Below are 14,119 nucleotides of genomic sequence, written 5' to 3'. Positions count from 1 at the left end.
CTTGAAGTGTGGGAAATATGGGGAAAAGCACTGCAACACCTTCCTCCCTCATGTTGTCTCTGTGCTATGGTGAGAGAGAAGCAGAACGCAGTCACCTTCACAAAATGATCTGAGCTGACAGGCAAATTGTTCCAGTAAGAAGATGAGGCCACTTCAGAGCTTGTGTAAGGGAAGCTGGTGTGAACAGCAAGGCTGACACCTCCTCCCCCGATACCTTTCCTCCTGAAATATGCAGACCCTCTTAACAGCTCAGCCCATAAATTTAAGAGAAAAACACTTAAACCGGGCTGGGCGTAGGGGGTGGTGGGTGGAAGGAGAAAAAGATATCATAAGGAAATAAAAATTTCACCATAAATCCATGGTGCTTTCTGGAGAGCCTTTTCCATTACAAACAAGTGAGTTTGCATCAAGGGCTGAAGAGGTAGAGACTGGGGAACTGGAAGATGTCCCTTTTTTAAGACTGAAGCTCCCAGAATCCGGAGAAATGCAAGGAGTAGATGCGCTGGCATTCCAAGTCGTTTGGGGGTCCACCCAGTGGGAATCACTAGGACTAGAACCTCGGGAAGCCCCGGCAGGTCTCTAAGACCCAGTCCCCCATTGTCCCCGTTGCTCTGTTAAGTCTGCTTCCTCAGGTGTCAGCTCTTCCTCCTTCCTCGGTCCCACCCCTGCTTATTTCAAATGTCTGCAGATCCTGGTTGTGTGCTGATCTCTACACAGTGTTCCTTGTGGGTGAACCCCTTCTTTCTAACCCCCTTTTCTATGTTTGGGGAATCCCCTTCTTATGAGGTAGTGGGAAATCACTAAATACACTTTGATATTTCCATACCATGGACTACCATGCAGCAACTCAAAAAAGTAAGATAGTTCTATATGCACATGGATACTGGGGAAGAGACAAGATGTTTATGTACCCAAAAATAAACCTAAAACTATGTTGTAGCATATATCTATTTCCTACAGGGAAAAATACACAGCAAACTGATATAAATGGTTTACCTCTGGGAAGGATATGAAATTGTTCAAAAGGGACTTTGGGTTTATCTGTAATGTTTCAAGCCATATTTATATCTTTGCCCGAGATGGTGTTAATCATTCACCAAACTGCTTTCATTTTCCTCGGCACCCATAAAAACTTATGTCCCCCAGGCCCCACCTTAGGAGGCAGAATAAAATCACACACACACACACACGATAATAAAAGGTCCTGATGGTTCATGCCTTCTCTCCAAACACTATGTTACCCTGCTAAGGTATGCATCACCAAGTACTAATTATTCCCCTGGCCTCCATTCTGTCCCTCTTCCGCAGTAACAGAACTCTTGATTTGTAGCAATCTAAAATGAAGACTTCCCATGGGGGCGCCCGGGTGGCTCAGTCGGTTAAGCATCCAACTCTTGATTTCAGCTCAGGTCATGATCTCAGGGTCGTGAGATCGAGCGCCATGCTGGATGTGGAACCCGATTATGATTCTCTCTTTCCCTCTCCCTCTATCCTCCACCCCACTCACTCGCTCTCTCGTTCTGTCTCTAAAAACAAAACACTTCCCAGATTCTCTTGCAGCTAGATGTGGCCATGGGACTTAGTCACAGCCAATGGGATATAAGTGTGTATGTAAAAGCATCATGGGGCCACCAGGACTCTTCCATAAAAGACAACTGATGCACATCCTCTACCCTTTCTTTGTCTGCACCCCCATTTTGGTGTCTGGAATGAAGATGAAATTGCTGTACCCACAGCTGCCATCTTGGACCATGAGGACAAAGACCACAACCTTGAAATGGTAGAAGGGAGCAAGGGCCCATCTGAAATTCATGGAACAGAGTTAATCTAAAATCCTGAATTACACAGCTCCAGAATCTGACTTGGAAGAGAAACAATCTCCTACTTTTTAAGCCACCGCCATTGTAAGTCTGTGTTACTGATGAAACCAATCTCACCAGATATGCCCATCACACCACACACCCAGTCTTCCTTTCCCCCAGGGAACCACGAAGCAGCATCCCCCTGGCTTGCCTGAGTTCCATGCAGCATAGCCCCCTGCACCAGCAAAACACAGCAGCAAATTCGGAGGATCCCCACAGAGGCATGCTCAGCAGCCCCAACAGGGACCCAGGAACCCTAAGGGAAAGAGCAGGGCCTCTCTTCATAAAACTCAGCATTATTGTGGCTAAAATGTCTCAAACATTCCAGATGTCCTCCCATTCCTGCCCCTTCTTTCCCACCACCCACCACATCACCCCCTTCATTCCTTCACTGAAGTCGTGTAACTCTAATTTCCCCTTCTTTAAAAGGGATATAATAATACCCACCCACCTAGGCTTGTTGTAAGTATTAGATGAGATGACCACGTAAAGTACTTACAATTGTGACTGGCATTACAGCAAGCACTATATAAATATTGGCTACTTTATACGCAGAGGGGACTTTTGGTTCATTGTTTTTGTTAAAATGGCATTGTACGGTGTCAGTTACCATACAACTCCTCTCAATATGGGGGTGCAGACACTTGACAATAAATCCTGTTTCGGGAGAATGGATATAGCTCCAAGCCGCTCTTTTTAACAGTTACGTGGTAGTCCACATGGCAATACCACCACTTAGTCAAGAACTACTTTACAGATGGACAGTCGTGTCTTTGTCACCACTATAGAAGATGCTGCTGTAAATATCCCTGAACAGACACCCTTGTATAGTGGTGCTTTTGCTTCTAAAAAAAATAGGTTTCCCGGAAGTAGGATTGCTGGGTAAAAAGACCAGGTTCTCTTTTCATAGATATTAGCAGATTGCATCCCAGATATTCCATGCTTTCAATCAAAGCAACCAAAATATGTGTGAAATCCCCAAACTGGGGCTTCAGAGGTCACGGTTTCAGAAGCAGCCAAGAACGCGCACAGGATGGGATGGGGTGTCTTCCGGCTCCTTGGAGAAGGGGCACCAGAGGCTTCTGCCCACAAGTGAGGGCCCTCCGTGCCTGGAGGGTTCTCCCCACCTCACTTGGTAAGTTGTTGCAGCAACTTTGTCTTCCTTCTGGTGTAAGCACCAAGGTTTTCCTCCGGGAAATCATCTCCCGTCTCTCTTTCCGGCAATGTGCTTCCAATTCCAACTCCAGAGATGAGCTTCTGACTTAAGTGTGGCTGATCACATACAGGATCCCATCCACAGTCACAGTCCCTGGTTGAGGGGTCAGTACAGCACCCAGGTTAGTCCAGGGATTCTCGCTGTTATAATTAGAAAAGAGATGAGTGATTTTGGCACAAAGCCTGGAGCTGACTGTGGCCAGATTTGCCAGGAGGTGGAGAAAGCCTGTCTGAGAATTAAATGAACACAGAGGAGAAGAGAACCAAGAGACAAAGTGAGAGAACAGAAGCGCCCATTAGGAGTGTTAAGCCTCTGGATCTAGCCATGCCTGAAGCTGTTTCTTCCTTGAACTTCCTAGCTCCGGAGTCCAGTAAATTCCCAATTTTGTCCCTTGCAATGGTAAGAATCCACACTAATAGCGATATGCACTTTGCATTTGGCACATCATCTCCATAAGTGAACTTGAAATCTTAGCATTGAAAACTTAAAGTATCACGGACCTGGGTGTCACAAGTAAACATAGAGAAGGCTATGTTCATCTTTAAAACAACCCAAAAAGAAAAAACACAAGGCCATAAAAGAGATCCATTGATCGGAGTCATGCCAAGTATAAAATAACCAACCAGTGGGCTCCTTTAATACTAGTTATCTCCGGCAGCATCCCTACAAGGGGTCTTCTGAGCTGTAAGCCAACCAGCTTTGCCTACAGAGTAAAAATATCTCACACACACATGTGCTACTATTTTTAAAATGTTACATAAATGCTACTGTAATTACCAAAACCTACTCGTTCAAAAGCATTATTGAATTGATGGCAACTTTCAATCAATATGTTTTTTTTTTTTTCAAGCAAGAGATACCAAACCCACAATTCTTCTCATTCACATGCGCCGGACAATTTTTTTGACGTTAAAAAGGGATACTTGTTCTTGGCCACAAATGTGTGCTAGAAACACTCATTTACAGAGCATTCCTTGTTTGACTTTCCTTTAAGGCAAGCTTTGTTCTTTAAAAGCACTAGGTAGTTAGGTAGTTTATTCAGGATTTGCAGGCAAGATCATCTCTGACATGACTCACTTCCCATTGTTGGGAGAAAGCAGCCACAGAGATTATGTAAACAGATGGATGCTGCTGTGTTGAAATAAAACTTTATTTACAAACACAGGTAGAGAGCCAGATTCAGTCCATGGGCCATAGTTTGGGGATGCCGGTTTAAGGGATATAGAAACTAATAAGCAGCATGTCAAGAGCCAAAGCCAGGCCAGGTTTGGATGAAACTTACACATCTCCAAAATGTTGTGGAAGTTGATGGAGAAGATAGGATTTGATTGACACACAACATTTCACCTACACATCTACTAGATAAAGCGAGTACACTTATCCTGGCAAAGAGCAATCAACTGTCCCAGAATAATCACATCATGAGCACAGCAACTTTTTTTCTTTTAATATTACTGGTTCCAGCAGGAACAATGAACACCAGAGTCTGATAGATCATGGTTCAAATTCAACCTCCACCCACTGTGCTTCCAGGGGCAGAGGGTAACAGAGTCCTGGCTTCCTAACGGTCCTAACAATGTTATTAATAACTGCCACCATTTCCTGAGCACTTACACTGTGCTAATAAGCAATTTGCATCGAGGGTCATCCTTGGATCCCTTTAACTATATTCTCCCTAAGGATGTGTTACCAGGTCCATTCCAGAGATGCAGAAACACAGGCTCATCCATCCCAACCTTCTCATTGGGGCTGTTGGGGAAGAACTTACGGAAGGCAAAAGCCCAACTCACAGATGTACATTCTGTTTATAATTTCATCGCTAACAAATATTGATTTGGCCCCAATTCCAAGTACAGTGATAGGCATGGCATTGGCACCCAGTAAATATTTACTGAACAAATCTATCAGTCAGCCGGTCCTGTGCAGCAACCTTCCAAATGCACCCAAATCCCACTTGTGACCTCCTTACAGCCACCACTGTGATCCAAGCCTGGACTAGTGCAGTAGCCCTTCTCGGCTCTCCCTGCTTCTGCTCCTGGGAGTCAGAGCATTGCCCTCCCACCTCACTCAGAGGCAAAGCCACGGTCCTTACCAGACCTGACCCTGTCCCCTCATCTACTGCTCTCCCTCCCTTACTCAAACTCAGTCGCACTGGCCTCCTTTCTGTGCTTGAACCTGCCAAGCACCTTCCCACCTCAGGGCCTTTGCACAGGTGTTCCCTCTGCTTGGAACACTTTTCCCCAAGCCAGCCACCAGATAGCTCACTCCCTCACTTCTTTAGGTCTTCGCTCAGATGTCACCTTTCCAGATGCTGCTATTTAAAATTGCAGGCGTGCCTGGCTGGCTCAGTCAGTGGAGCATGCAACTCTTGATCTTGGGGTTGTGAGTTTGAGCCCTACATTGGGTGTAGTGTTTACTTAATAAAAAAAAATTTTTTTAATAATAAAATAAAATAAAATTGCAAAACTTCCTTCCCCAGCGCTCCCTCTCTGGGGCCCTTCTCTGTGCTTCTCTATAGCACTTACTACCACTCAATAAACTGCATTTTAGTTATTCATTTAGTCCATATCTGTCTGTCTCCACCTTAATGCTGACCCCACGAGGACAGGGGCCTTTGGCTGTCTTGTCCTCGCTGTTTCACCAGCCCCGAGAACAGGGCCCATCACAGCATAGGAGCACAATAAAAATATGTTCAAAGCAAAGGCAGACAAGGAGGAAGGAAGCAGGAGGGGAGTTCAAGACCCATTTTACAGTCGGGGAAACGGAGTCTCAGAGAGGTCATGGAGCTAGAGCAGTGTCCCAGGTCTCCCAGTTTCTTGAGAGAAGCCGGGATCCTGGATCCTGACATCTGCCACTTTTTAAATGCTGGCAACTAACGAGACACGTCTCCGGGCCAGATACTGCCCAAAGGCAGCCAGGGGCTTTCCACAGGCCTGGAAATGTCCCAATTCACTGCCACCCTCGAAAACTTTTTTGGTGAAATGACATTTTCCATCCACCCCACGTCCCTCCCCTTCCACTGCCCCTGCCCAATATTTCCGCTTGGAGCAGACTCGGGGAGAACAGGGTCCCCTCCCACCTGGCCACCCCCTGTAGCCTCATCGTCTGCAGAGCCCCCATCCCTCTGCCCAGGTGCCCCCCATCCCCAGGAGTCTGGCCCCCTCAGCGCACCCAGGAGTGCCAGCCACCTGCAGCAGCAGATGGCCCAACTGCAGAGGGAAAAATACCAAGCCAAAGATATAAATACGTCGACGGGACATAACATGAAGAGCACCAGGCAAACAAAGGGAGCCACGGATTCCGAGGGCCGGGAGACCAGGCAGAGGCAGCCTGCCACTCCGGAGGTCTGGAAGGAAAGACAGGACCCTCCAGCAGGCGCGCGGAGTCAGCCCCGGAAGCGCTGGTTGCAACCCCAGCACGATTTTTATGTGGCCATTTGCTCCGATGCATTAAGAGCCCTGGTGGGAGGCATTCCGAGCACAAAGCAGACATTACAGATGCGTTATTTACTGAGTCACCCTTCCTGGGCACTGAATTCTGGGCACCAAAGCCCAGCCATGATGAGTTAGGTCCCCCAATGGGTTAATTTAGGTTAACACTGCAAAAAAACCAGGCTCAGAAGCAACCAGGCAATTCCAGACACTCCCATCACCCTCAGTAATAAAATACAGCAAATCAAATTGGACTCTATTGATTTTTTATGTAACTATTTTGGGACTGAAGTGTAAGGAGAGGGTATTGACCAGTTAAGGAGTCAGGTGTCAGGGAAGGGAGTTCGGAACACCCTGACTGTGGACCCAGGTGGTTCAAGCAGGGGGAGACGTCGGAATTCAACTCGAAGAACCTAAGCTTCTTTCTCCCCTTTCCTCGGCAGACAGTGGGCATCAGGGGTCCATCCTGCACTGAGTGGCAAGTAGCAAAACAAGCACCCGGATGGAGAATAAAGTAACAAAGGGTGACCATGCTTTGGCTCTCCCCATGGCACCTATCACCGCCTGACATTATGTATCTGTCTGTCCGTTGTTTTATTATTGTCTTGCTCCACCAGAATGCCAGCTCCTCAGAATGGGGGGATGTGCCTCCTTTGTTCCATACTATGCCCCCACAGTGCTCAGAGCTGATTAATATCTGTCTGATGAATGAAGGAGGGAGGGAGGGAGGGAGCAGGGAGCTCTTGGCACCCACTACGTGCCAGGCACTGTGCAGGGTACCTTGCAAGTATTCACAGTCCTTCTGCCTGGAACACCCTTCTCCAGGTTGGCTCCTTCTGATCATGCAGGTCTCAGATTAAGATCGAACACCACCTCCTCCAGGAAGTCTTCCTGGATTACCCAGTCACTCCCCCATCACGTTGCCTTGTGTTGAATATAAGGAGCACAAATTACTGCTGAGGACTTTCCTGTTTGTGAATTTGTTGGCTCCTTGTCTCTCTCTCTCTCTCTCCATCACATGAACCTGTCCTAGAATGCAAGCCCCGGGGTCACAGTGACCTAAGCCGGAGGGCAGGGAAACTGAGGGAAAACTCCAGGCCAAGAAGGTACCTTAGAGGCAGGAAAGACAGGAGTCGGGCACTTTGGGGATGACACCCCACCCTGCCACTCACAGTCAGTGTTGCCTTGATTGGGTCCCTGCGCCCCTCTGAGCCTTAGTATCCCCACTGGGGATACAACTGAGCCCCTAACCTCTCCCTGGGCAGTCACCCAAGAATCCAGGGAAATCCAAAGTGAGAAGCCACCCTTAACCTTAACTTCACAGCTCTGACCGTTTCAGCAAGGAGCCCACCCGGCCTTCCCTTCTTGCCTGTCCTCCTTCCTGAGAAACCGCAGGCCATGCAGACAGCCCCCTCACTCCCTTGGTGTTGCCCAACTTTGTGACCAGATCCACAAGGGGTACGTTCAGGGCCTGCTGTCGGCTGAGCGTTTGTGCCCCTCCAAAGTTCATATGTTGAAACCTAACCCCCAATGTGATGCTACCAGGAAGTGGGACCTTTGGAAGGTGACGAGGTCATGGGTGGGATTAGTGCCCTTGTAGAAGAGACCCCAGAGAGCCCCCCTCCCCCACGGGAGGACACAGAGAAAGACGGCATCTATGAGCCATGAGTGGGCTCTCACCAGAACGTGGCCATGCTGGTGCCGTGATCCTGGACTTCCCAGTTTCCAGACCGTGAGAAACAGGGGTCTGATGTTCACAAGCCACCCAGCCTATGGTATATTGTTACAGCAGCCTGCGTGGACTAAGACAGGGCCCATTTTACAGATGCAGAAACTGAGTCTCAGAGCGGTCAAGGGTTAGACAAGATCTCCTGATTTCTCAAGAGTAGCCAGCAACCTGGACCGTGATACTGACACCTCCCACTTTTTCAATGCCTGCGACCAATGAGAGAAGTCTGCGGGCCAGACATGGCCCAAGGGCAACCGTCCCCCACTGGGCTTCCACGCAGGCTCAATTCTCCAAACGCCAAGCCCTCCCTGCCGATGCACTCCAGGGCTCCTGACTGAGGGGGCTGACTCTAGAGCAGCCAAAATCCCCCAAAATGATTTTCTCAAAAAAGAACCAACTCTGCCTTCAACTTAAGACACATCCCTGAATCCCCTGAGCCCAAATTATTCTCAAAATCCAGTCAACTGCCCACAAAACTCAGTGTCCATGCTCACAGAGAAGGCAGAGGTTAAGAGCACAGACTCCGAGCCAAGCTCACTGTGGGTTCACACGCATCCCCCTTCCCTCTGTGTCTGTGTGACCTTGCATAAGCCATGGCATCTGTGTGGGTCTCAGCTTCCCCATCTGTAAAATGGGGTGAATACCAGTCCTTACCCCCATGGGGTTGTATAGGACTCAATGAAGCAAACTCTGTGAAGGGCTCAGAACAGAGAGTCAGCAGTAGATCGAGGTTAGTCACTGAGTTGTTCCGACTCTGAGGCCCACTGAAATGGAAGAACCAGGGACAGGAGACCAAACAGAAAGGAGGGGGATTATTCTGTCTGCCAAACTCTCGGCCTTTAACATAACCACCTAATCCCTCAAGGGCACCCAATCTGAAGGACTCCCAGTTGCCTGCAGAGTTGACTCCCATCTGTTTGATTTCTATGGCTCCAAACCTCAGTTCACATTAACAGATGTACTTGTTACAGAAAAGAAGCGCAGGCCCCCAGCAAAGGTGGGCCCGTGGAAGGGATGCGATCATCACCCCGCACCTTGGAATCCAGAATCCCATCCACACCACGATGTGTGAGGCTGCGCAGGGGAGTCTGGCTGAGTGAGGTGGGGCGGGGGTTGGGGGGGTTGGTGATCGGCACCTGGACCAGGATCCTGACACTGTGTGACCTCAGGCAAGTTACTTAGCATCTCTGGATCTCAATATCCTCACCTATAAACCGTGAGTGGTGAGAGTGTCCGCCTGCCCCCGGGGCGAGGCTTCCATGGTGTCCAGACAAGGCAAGGCCTGGGATGGGGCCTGGAACGCGGTGAGCCCCTTCGGCAGCTCTTGGCTCCGTGGCCCCGTCCCCAGCAGCTCCGCTGTGAGGACCTGCTGCCTTGGTGAGCGGACACTTGCCACTCTGACCTCATGAAGCAGCTGTCTTTCTCATGACCTTGGGCTCCGTGAATAGAGCCACAGTCCCCTCGAGGACCATACAGTAGAGCTCCTTTACCAGAAAGACTCCCCTGTGTACAGTGAGGAACGCCTGGGTGGAGAATTTTTTAAAAGGAGAAATTGTGTAAGCCATGAGCCTGCTCTGACGCCAATTCACTGTGTGACCCTGAGCAAGTCACTCCCCATGCCTGAGTCCCCTTTCTCCCATCTGCAAAGGGGGCTGTTGGGGGGGGCGGGGGAGAGAGGCTCTAAGATGCCTTCTTGCTCTGCAAGACCACTCATTTACTCCAAGAGCCAGCTGCTGGTACCACTCTCGCCCCACGATGCTGTCTCTGGTGCCAGGGCGCCCCCATCTCCCCACGGTGATGGGCAGCACGCCCTTGCTCAACACCATAGCTACAAAGGGAAGTGTACCCTCTCTGTGCCCATTCAACATGAGACCCAGGAGAGAAGAAAGGAGCCACCCAGCCGCGTACAACTGGGGGGCTCATCAGGGAACAAGGCCCCTAGAAGGGCTCTGCCGGCCCAGAGACCACCCTCCTGGACTTCACACCAACAGGCGAGGGGTTTCTTTTGCTCTCTTGGATCATGGCAACCACCATGCTCATTGTTGGCTCCGAGCACCGCAGCTCATGCAGAAGCCCCACACCTCCCAAGTTCCCTGCATCCGGTGGGGGGAACCGAAATGATTTACTCTGGGAACCTCCACTGGACCGCCATTAAATCACTCAGGGGAGGTGACAGCATTTGCATACCACTCCCCACCACCTCTCCGAAGAGCAGCACCATACACAGGCAAGCCCCCCTCCCAAACCACTATTGTAATGAGAAAGAAATATACCACAGGCCATGCCAAGGTGCCTGGCAGGGTGAAGAGTGTCTCTGCTTTGAAGCCAAAGCCACCCGCCCCCCCACTAGGAGGCTCTGCCACTCACAAGGCCCCTCTGTCGGGGGCTCTCCACCCACCCCAATTTTCTAGACCCTGAACACAATGGGTCAATGAAGCAAGGCGCGTCCATTTCCCCCAGCAGGGGCTGTAACAGCGCCGCTAATTTGCAAAGCCGTAGCATGCACAAAAGTGGCTTGAATAATGGGGGCCCCCTAGTCGCTAAGCTGGAGGATTTGTGCTGACTCTTACCAAGTACAGTTCCATATGTTTAAGCGCTTGCAAGGCTGAAAGAAGTACGCCCACCACACTCTTTACCATGGCAGCTACCCACGCCGGGGGGGGGGGGGGGGCACAGAGCAGACAGTCCCTGTGTGATGGGGGAGAGGGTGTCCTTCCTTCCCTCGAACCCTTCCAGCCCCTCTCCCAGAGCCTCAGCCAAACATGGTCGGTAAATCATGCCAGAAATTACCCAGAAAATCCAACCAGCTCTGAAGGAAGCTCTAGCTAATTCCTCTGAACCTTTCCACCAACAGTAGGCAGCTAAGTATCTTTCAAGAATTTCAGCCTTGTTTTTTTTCTTCCTAGCTCTCCTAACTGGTGCTAAATATAGAGTTATCAAACTGTCTCTCTTTACCCAGGGACCGGTGAAAGACTTACATGTGCTCGCAAGAGCCTGACGACGGCACCGAGGGCTCTGTCCTAGCGGCATTTGCCAAGAGAGCTGCCCAGCTGAGACTCTGGGGGAAAGCAGCAGGGCAGCTTGGCCAGGAGCTGGGCCAGCAGCAGGTTTCAGGGGTGACACACCTTCCCTGCCAGGACCTGGCCTCCCAGAGCCAGGCACAAGCTCTTCCGTTGCTGGGGTGGAGGGGGGAGAGGGGGGTTCTCCATCTTCTCTTACAAGCACTAGGCAGGCAGCCTCTCCGAGAGATTTCCAATATTCGCCTGAGCACATCCAGGCAAAGGCTGACCCCCGTGGAGAAACAAAATAGAGACAAAACTGCAATTTTCAAGTCCAAGGGACTGCACTTTTGGGAACAGGTCCCAGGGCTTCAGCTAGGAAGAAACAGCCTTGACCCTCCTTATGCACCACAGAAGAAAGCTGAGAGCAGAACAGATACTGCTTAGGAGCCAAGCAAACTGAAGATTCATCCACACATTAAGCCAAAGCTGAACGCCAATGGATATCTCTGACAGAAGGTTCTCTCCGAGTGGAAGGTTTTGTGAAATATTTTGGGTCACTTAAGGGCATCTCAAAGTAAGACAATATTTACTTTTTCCATGCAAATACATCACACATTAAGTTGGCATACAAGGCTCGTTCCTAAATGCAACCTCCCTAAAGCAGTTACAGCTGAAAAGTTAAAGTTGTATTTTTCTACGGCAGCCTGGGTATCTGTGCCGTTTGTTTGTTAAGGAAATGAGAATTTTTCTAAAGCGAAAGCTATCTGCTCCCACATCATGGGTCCTGATTTTAAAATGTTTGGAGAACTGAGCTCTCCAAATGCACACGGATGTTGCTCGTGACTGTTCCGGGTTCATCTGAGCCTTTAGGATTGTCTCCACTGTGTGGGGTGGGGGGAGGGGAGGGGAGGAGAGGGATTGGCATTTTAAGACAGGCTTCCTCTAGAACCAACATGTAGCCACGCCAAGGTGGTAGAAGCTTTTCAAACTCCAGCAGGGAGAGAAAATACAGGACTATCTTGCCTTTCCCACTCACTAGGTCTTGGCGACAGCTGCGCGGGTGCCAACAGGAAGCCCGGCTCCATGGTACCCAGGCAATGGCTCTGGGCATCACCACGTTCCAGGCGGCCCTGCGCGCACGGGGCTGCCTGGCCGCCTTGGGGTCAAGGCGCTGGGGCAGCACGCGTCTCCAGAAAGCGAGCAGCAGGCTGCGCCTTGGCTAAGGGGAGGCCACTTGGGGAGGGGACATGTTCGGGGAGGCGGGGGGGTGTAAAGGCAGGAGGGTGCGGCGAGGCGCGGGGAGAGGCTGCGGACAAGCCAGACAGACTGCGCCGACCGAGACGACCTCAAGGCTGGGGCCCCGCAGGTGTCCTGGGAACGCGCGGCCGTGCGTCATCCGCGGGCAGCAGGAAACCGGGAGAAGGGGTCCACCGACGCCCCGTCACAGCAAAACCCCGCGGGAACCAGGACCAGGCGGGGCGGGGAGGGGGCTCGATTCCTGGAGGCGCGCCCCCACCCGCCCCGAGAGGCTGAGCGCCTCCGGTCTGTTGCCCCCGCGCGCCCCGAAGGGATCCGCAGGGGAGCTGGGAGCTGGGAGCTGGGGAGGAAGGCCGGCGGGCTCTCGCGCCGGGCAGAGGTACGTGCCGGGGACCCCTGGCTTCCCGGGGTCTCCCCAGATCGGTCTGGGTCCGGGAGATGCGAGCCGCCGGGGACTTGCGAAGGAGGTGGCCGCCCCGCGCTGGAGCCAACTTTGTGCGCGGCGGCCGGGGCCGGGGAAGGGGGCCGGGGACGCGTTACCTGGGCACCGGAGCGCAGTCAGCGCCAGCAGGAGCCCGAGCGGCGGCGCCCGGCCCGGGGGCGGCATGGTCCTCGGCGCGCGGTGGGCGCGGCGCGGGGCTGCTCCTGTCGCGCGCCCGGCCCGGCCCGCGGCTCCCGGGGACAGCCCCGGGTGGCTACGCTCGGGCGCCGGGCATGGCTCGCCCCCAGGGCGCCGCTCCTCCCCAGACGCTGGCGGCGCTTCCTCCGCTCGCCCTGCGCGCGCTGCGGGGCTCGGCCGTGCGGGCCGGGGAGCCGGGGGCCGCGGGGGCTCAGCGCCCCGCGCCCGGGCCGGCGGCCCCGCACTTGGCCCGAGTTGCGCGGGCCCCGCCGCCGCCGCCGCCGCCGCGGCTCCTGCGCCCCAGCGCCCGTCCCATCGCCGTGGCGCCGCCGCCGCCTCTGCCCGCGCCAGCTGCCGGCCGCCCTCAGCCCGCGAGAGAGTGAGCGAGCGGCGAGCGCCGGCAGGAGGGCGGGGCGGCGGCGGGAGGGCGGGGCCGGGCAGGGGGCGGGCCCGCCGCGGAGACGGGGCCCGGGGCGGCCGCCCAGCCATAGGCGGCGGGACGTGCCACTCCCCGGCGGCCCTGGGGGAGGGCGCCGCGCCGCGCAGGCCTGGGGAGACCCGCGGGGGTGGTCTGGGGCGTGGGCGCGGACAGGGCCGCCGGAGGGGGCACCGCCGGCCAAAAGCACGCAGATCGGGGTGGATTCGGGCCAAGTGGCGGGAGTTCCCAAGGTCGCAGGGTCGGGGAGATAGGGGAAGGTCCTTGGAATGGGGCAGCGACGTCTGGGGAGGGTGGGGGTGTCCGCAGGGGACAGGGATTGCAAGGCTGAGCGCAGACGAGAGGTCCTGGGATAAATCTGGCACGGCTTGGGGGTGCCTGTGGGGGAGGGGAGGGCAGGGGTGGCCTCGGGGAGTCGGGGGCTACCTGAGGAGTTTGCACCAAGCACCGGGACCAGGACGGGTGCGCTGGCTGGGCGCGGTCAGGGGTCCTGAAAGAAATCGAAGGCGTCTTGCGGTGTCTCTCCAGGTGTGAGGCCGAGACCCTCGGGGGCCCTTGTTTGCCCGA

At 53.2% G+C, this 14,119-nt stretch overlaps 1 protein-coding gene across 1 annotated transcript in view; it reads right to left on the bottom strand.

Annotated features, from left to right (window-relative positions):
- TMEM132B (transmembrane protein 132B) overlaps positions 1 to 13,474 on the bottom strand; it is a 348,373-nt gene extending 334,899 nt beyond the window's left edge. Inside the window, exon 1 of the mRNA XM_078061119.1 lies at positions 13,038 to 13,474. Coding sequence (XP_077917245.1) covers positions 13,038 to 13,104 — 67 coding nt within the window. The 5' untranslated portion in view covers positions 13,105 to 13,474. The remainder of the gene's footprint in view (positions 1 to 13,037) is intronic.
- Between the last annotated feature and the right edge of the window lie 645 nt (positions 13,475 to 14,119).

This window comes from Halichoerus grypus, chromosome 13 (assembly GCF_964656455.1).
Source record: "Halichoerus grypus chromosome 13, mHalGry1.hap1.1, whole genome shotgun sequence".
Classification (NCBI taxonomy): domain Eukaryota; kingdom Metazoa; phylum Chordata; class Mammalia; order Carnivora; family Phocidae; genus Halichoerus; species Halichoerus grypus.
Note: the sequence above shows the minus strand (reverse complement) of the source record. Positions and strands in the feature narration are given on the sequence as shown.